Source organism: Mandrillus leucophaeus, unplaced genomic scaffold, assembly GCF_000951045.1.
Source record: "Mandrillus leucophaeus isolate KB7577 unplaced genomic scaffold, Mleu.le_1.0 Scaffold29, whole genome shotgun sequence".
NCBI classification, from domain to species: domain Eukaryota; kingdom Metazoa; phylum Chordata; class Mammalia; order Primates; family Cercopithecidae; genus Mandrillus; species Mandrillus leucophaeus.
In genome coordinates this window covers 2,199,142-2,205,707 of record NW_012103031.1, presented here as the reverse complement: position 1 = coordinate 2,205,707, position 6,566 = coordinate 2,199,142, and the positions used below count along the sequence as shown (strand labels likewise).

The 6,566-nt window shown below is 46.6% G+C and overlaps 1 protein-coding gene across 1 annotated transcript in view; it reads right to left on the bottom strand.

Annotated features, from left to right (window-relative positions):
• Positions 1-1,015: 1,015 nt before the first annotated feature.
• The window catches only part of KPNA7 (karyopherin alpha 7 (importin alpha 8)), a 36,651-nt gene continuing 31,100 nt past the window's right edge, over positions 1,016-6,566 (bottom strand). Inside the window, exons 9-10 of the mRNA XM_011985800.1 lie at positions 5,688-5,834; positions 1,016-1,247 (exon numbers count right to left, since the gene is read on the bottom strand). Coding sequence (XP_011841190.1) covers positions 1,161-1,247; positions 5,688-5,834 — 234 coding nt within the window. The 3' untranslated portion in view covers positions 1,016-1,160. The remainder of the gene's footprint in view (positions 1,248-5,687; positions 5,835-6,566) is intronic.

Genomic DNA, 6,566 nt, shown 5'->3' with positions numbered 1-6,566 from the left:
AGGTTACCTGCATATGGTGGTGTTGCCCTGAAATATAGAAACACACACACACACTCTCTCTCTCTCTCTCTCTCTGGGAAGAATAAGAGAGATTGAGTTTCTGGAGAAAATTATCTTAGATCTTGTCAGTGTCAGGATATTAATTGCCAGAGGAAAGGTGGCCAGTAACACTGTCCCTGCAGCACCAAGAACCAATGATATTGTATCTGCAAGTCAAAGTCTGTGTAGTGGCCGGGCATGGTGGCTCATGCCTGTAGTCCCAGCACTTTGGGAGACTGAGATGGGTGGACCACCTGAGGTCATGAGTTTGAGACCAGCCTGGTCAACGTGGTAAAATGCCGTCTCTACCAAAAATACAAAAATTAGCCCGGCATGGTGGCAGGCACCTATAGTCCCAGCTATTTGGCAGCAGAGGCAGGAAAATCACTGGAACCTGGGAGACGGAGGTTGCAGTGAGCCTAGATCACACCACTGCACTCCAGCCTGGGTGATAAGAGTGAAACTCCATCTCAAAAAAAAAGAGAAAAAGAAAGAAAAACAGTCTGTCCAGATAGCTATAAGACCATTCTACTCTGTCTTGAAGGTTTTACTTTAAGATCTTTTAAAAGGCAATTACTAAACAAATGTTCTTTATTTTTTATTTTTTTGAGATAGAGTTTCACTCTTGTTGCCCAGGCTGGAGTACAATGGCTCGATCTCAGTTCACTGCAACCTCCACCCTCCTGGGTTCAAGCAATTCTCCTGCCTCAGCCTCCCAAATAGCTGGGATTACAGGCATGCGTCACCACGCCTGGCTAATTTTTTGTATTTTTAGCAGAGAGAGTTTCACCATATTGGCCAGGCTGGTCTCGAACTCCTAACCTCAGGTGATCTACCCGCCTTGGCCTCCCAAAGTGCTGGGATTACAGGTGTGAGCCACCACGCTCGGCCTAAACAAACAAACATTCTTAGGAGATGAATTCCACATGGTTTTAAGAAGCAAGGGGTTTATCTGAAGTTCAGATAGAGAAAAGTGAAAGTGTTGAACATTTTATTAATGTCAAGTTTTAAAAGCTTCACATTGGGGTTACACTTGGGTTACACTAAGATAGTGGACTACAGCTTCTTAAAGAAGTTATCCTTTAGCACTGGGTTGTTGGCTTAGGAGTTATGGAGCTTGGCTATTTTTTTGCTAAGCATTCACAATCTATAAATTCATAATCTTGGTCTAGGACTTGGCTCAGTAAAGTTAGGCTCTCATCTTCTTCCTTCAGGAGAGAACAGACACTGTTATAACCTCCAGGATTCTCAGCACATTATCACTGCACATTTGGCAAAATGCACTTTGTAACCAAATCGACCCTCTTTCACCATGTTTAAGCAGGTAGCTCAGTAGCAATTAAGTACATTTACACTGTTGTGCAATCATCACCACCACCCACCTCTGGAACTTTTTCATCTTGCACAACTGAAGCTTTGTACCTATTACATCAGGAGTCCCCAACCACCGCCCTGTCCCCGGTCCATGGCCTATTAGGAACTGGGCCACACAGCAGAAGGTGAGCAGCAGAGCAGCAAGTGAAGCTTCATCTGTATTTACAGCCACTCCCCATCACTCACATTACCACCTGAGCTCTGCCTCCTGTCAAATTAGATTCTCATAGCAGCACAAACCCTGTTGTCAACTGCACCTGCCAGGGAACCAGGTTACACGCTCCTTATGAGAATCTAGTGCCTGATGATCTGTCACTGTCTCCTGTCATGCCCAGATGGGACTGTCTAGCTGCAGGAAAAAAGCTCAGGGCTCCCACTGATTCTGCATGATGATGAGCTGTATAATTATTTCATTATACATTACCATGTAATAATAATATAAAGTACACAATAAATGTAATGCTCTTGAATCATCCCGAAACTATCCCCTAACTCCCCATCTGTGGAAAATTTGTGTTTTATAAAAACTGGTCCCTGCCAGGTGCAGTGGCTCACGCCTGTAATCCCAGCACTTTGGGAGGCCAAGGTGGGTAGATCACGAGGTCAGGAGATCGAGATCATCCTGGCTAACATGGTGAAACCCTGTCTGTACTGAAAATACAAAAAATTAGCCTGGTGTGGTGGCGGCGGGTGCCTGTGGTCCCAGCTACTCGGGAGGCTGAGGCAGGAGAATGGCGTGAACCTGGGAGGCGGACTTGTAGTGAGCCAAGATCATGCCACTGTACTCCAGCCTGGGTGACTGAGCGAGACTCCATCTCAAAACAAACAAACAAACAAACAAACAAAACTGGTCCCTACTGTCAAAAAGGTGGGGATCACTGATTAAATCACTCCTCATTCCCTCCTTCATCCAGCACCTGGCAAACACCATTCTACTTTGTTTCTATGAATTTGATGACTCTAGGTACCACATCTAAGTGGAATCACGTAATATTTGTCCTTTTGTGAGTAGGTTGTTTTTAATGCAGTTTTGATAGACATAGAACACCGTCCTGACAATGAGTAAGCAAATGATGGGTATAGCTACTACTTCTAGTCCAGAAATCTTTACCCCAGAATTCTTGGATAAGCCCCAGGGATCGAACCCCCTTTAACAGATGAGTCTCTTTTTATTTATTTATTTGGGATGGCATTTCACTCTGTCGCCCAGGCTGGAGTGCAGTGGCATGATCGCAGCTCACTGCAACCTCTGCTTTCCAGGTTCAAGTGATTCTCCTGCCTCAGCCTCCTGAGTAGCTGGAATTATGGGCGCCTGTCACCACACCCAGCTAATTTTTGTATTTTTAGTAGACACGGGGTTTCGCCATGTTGGCCAGGCTGGTCTCGAACTCCTAATCTCGGGTGATCCACCTACCTCGGCCTCCCAAAGTGCTGGGATTACAGGTGTGAGCCACTGCACCCAGCTGAGCTTATTTATGAGGTTTTCATAGGAACCATTAACCTGGTAAATGCTTATCACCATTATCACCATTCTGGGTCTGGTCTCCTTTGAGAACTTTTTTTTTATTTTTTAAGACAGTCTCGGCCAGGCACAGTGGCTCACGCCTGTAATCCCAGCACTTTGGGAGGCCGAGGCGGGCAGATCACGAGGTCAGGAGATCGAGACTATCCTGGCTAACATAGTGAAACTTCATCTCTACTAAAAATACAAAAAATTAGCCTGGCATGGTGGCGGTGGGTGCCTGTGGTCCCAGCTACTTGGGAGGCTGAGGCAGGAGAATGGCATGAACCCGGGAGGTGGAGCTTGCAGTGAGCTGACATTGCGCCACTGCACTCCAGCCTGGGTGACAGAGCAAGACTCTGTCTCAAAAAAAAAAAAAAAAAAAGTCTCACGCTGTTGCTCAGGTTGGAGTGCAGTGGCACAATCTCAGCTCAAGCAATCCTCCCACTGCAGCCTCCCGAGTAACTGGGATTACAGGCACATGCCGTTACGCCTGGCTAATTTTTGTATTTCTTGTAGATATGGGGTCTTGCTATTTTGCCCAGGCTGGTCTCAGAGCTCCTGGGCTGGAGCAATCCACCCGCCTTAGCCTCCCAAAGTGCTGCAATTACAGGCCTGAGCTACCACACCTGGCTTGAGAGCTTTTTTTTTTCTTCTCCTCAGAGATGGAGTTTTGCTCTGTTGCCCAGGCCGGAATACAGTGGCACCATCCTGGCTCACTGCAATCTCTGTTCTGGGGTTCAAGTGATTCTCCTGCCTCAGCCTCCTGAGTAGCTGGGATTACAGGCACAAACCACCACACCCAGCTAATTTTGTATTTTTAGTAGATACGGGGTTTCGCCATGTTGGCCAGGCTGGTCTCGAACCCCTAACCTTGAGGGAGGCCTGCCTCGGCCTCCCAAAGTGCTGGGATTACAGACGTGAGCCACTGCTCCCAGCAGAGAGCATCTTCTTGGTCCCAAATCAAGATTAACTGCCCCAGCTAACCACACCATCTACCTGGTCATATTGACTGTATGGTCCTTTATTTTGCTGATAAGTTACCTTTGACACTTAAGAGAAGTGTCACTCTGTAAACTCCTAGCCCCATGTTGATCTGGTCATGAAATAAATGTGAGGTTGCCTTCCTCATATGAAAAATTTCTGATATAAGTGCAAATCAAACCACAATGAGATTCCACTTTATACCCATGAGGATAGCTATTACCAAAACACCCAGAAAATAACAAGTGTTGGCAAGGGTGTGGAGAAATTGGAATCCTCATGCATTGTTGGTAGGGATGTGAAATGGTACATCTACTATGGAAAAGAGCATGGTAGTTCTTCAAAACTTCAAAATGGAATTACCGTATAATCTAGCAATTCCACTCTGGGTATATATACTCCAAAGAACTGGGCCAGGCGTGGTGGCACACACCTGTAATCCCGGCACTTTGGGAGGTCGAGACAGGTGGCTTGCTTGAGCTCAGGAGTTTTAGACCAACCTGGACAACATGAAGAAACCCCATCTCTATTAAAAAAAAAAATACAAAAGTTAACTGCTGTCATGGTGGTGCATGCCTGTAGTCCCAGCTCCTTGGGAGGCTTAGGTAGGAGGACTGCTTGAGTCTAGGGAAGTCAAGGCTACAGTGAGCAATCATTGCTGCCACTGCCTTCCAGCCTGGGTGACAGAGCAGGGCCGTCTTTAAAAAAAAAAAAAAAAAAAAATTAGAAGCAGGGACTCTAACAGGCTTACACACCCACGTTCATAGCAGCATATTCACCATAGCCAAATGGTAGAAGAAACTCACATGTCCATTGACAGGGAAATGAATAAATACAATGCGGCATATATATTCAATGAAGTATTATTCAGCCTTAAAAAAGCAATCCTGACATGCTACAACACGGATGAACCTTGAAGACCGTATGCCAAGTGGAAATACATCAGTCACAAAAGGACAAATGCTGTACCAATTCCACTCATGAGGTCCCTAGAATAGTCAAATTCATAGAGACAGAAAGCAAAATGATGGTTACTGCAAGGGCTGGGGGAAAGGTGTGTTGGGGACTTCGTAGTTAACGGGTAGGGAGTTTCAGTTTGAGAAGATAAAAACTGTTGTGGAGACGGGCCAGGCGTGGTGGCTCATGCCTGTGATCCCAGCACTTTGGGATTACACCGAGGCGGGTGGATCACTTGAAGCCAGGAGTTTGAGACCAGCCTGACTAACATAGGGAAACCCTGTCTCTACTAAAGATTAGCTGGGCGTGGTGGTACATCTCTCTAATCCCAGCCACTCAGGTCACGGAGGCTCAAGAATCAACTGAATCTGGGAGGCAGAGGTTGCAGTGAGCCGAGATGGCGCCTCTGCCCTCCCGCCTGGGCAACAGAGTGAAACCATCTCAAAAAATAAATAAATAAATACGTACATACATACATACATACATACATACATACATACATAAATAAAAAGTCACTTTAGCATCAAATCCTCTCCCCTGCCATACCTCTCCCAAAAAGGAGACCAGTAAAGTGAAGTTTTAAGCCAGAGGCAGCAGGATAAGCTCCTAAGGAATTCGAACAGCTTCCAGGCACCAAGAAGCCACTACTCAAAGATGACCTGATACAGCACGGGTAGAGGAGACACATTAACTTCAGAGGATGTGGCGGGAGAGAAGCCCACCTGCCCAGTCACCTGCCACACGCAACAGCCCAGGCCCCGGCAGGGTCACCCGCTGCAGAGCTGCCCCACCAGGACCCCTGGACACTCCTTCGCACTCCTAAGTCACTTACCTCACCAAAGTGCTTCTCGATGATGTTCAAAGCCGCCCGGCCAATTTGACGGTTCTCATGCAGTTGTAAAGCCTCAATTCTATCGATCCCACCAAGTTCTTCTATCAGAAGACACAGGCTTTCCTTCTCAGACAGTTTCTCTGCCGCCTGTGGCCAAGTATAAGGGGACATGAGACCCCCAGCAGGAGCCCCTGTGGGGTGGGACCTCTGATAGTCCTCTAGGGAGCTGCCCCCAGTGGAAGCAGACCAAAGCCTACCATTCCTGAATGGATAGTTGCAATTTCACTCTTCCCAAATTGGTTGAAAATTACATGATCTTCCTCCCATTTCAGGTATCCACGTTATACAGACATATATCATAAATACAGGGCCGGGCGCAGTGGCTCATGCCTGTAATCCCAGCACTTTGGGAGGCCAAGGCAGGCGGATCACTTGAGGTCAGGAGCTTGAGACCAGCCTGGCCAACACGGTGAAACCTCATCTCTACTAAAAATACAAAAATTAGCTGGGTGTGGTGTCAGGTGCCTGTAATCCCAGCTACTCAGGAGGCTGAGGCACAAGAATTGCTTGAACCAGGAGGCAGAGGTTGCAGTGAGCTGAGATTGCACCATTACACTCCAGCCTGTATGACAGCATAAGACTCAGTCTCAAAAAAAAAATTAGTAAATAAAGAAGATACACAGGGAAGCCTCAGAAGGTATCACAATTTTGTTAACATTTTGTGTACAGACAAGATCTCGCTGCATTACCCAGATTAGTCTCCAACTCCTGGCCTCAAGCGATCCTCCTGCCTTGGTCTCCCAAAGTGCTGGGATTACAGGTATGAGCCACTGAATTTGGCCCAAATATCTTTTTTTTTTTTTTTTTGATGTTTCTGTT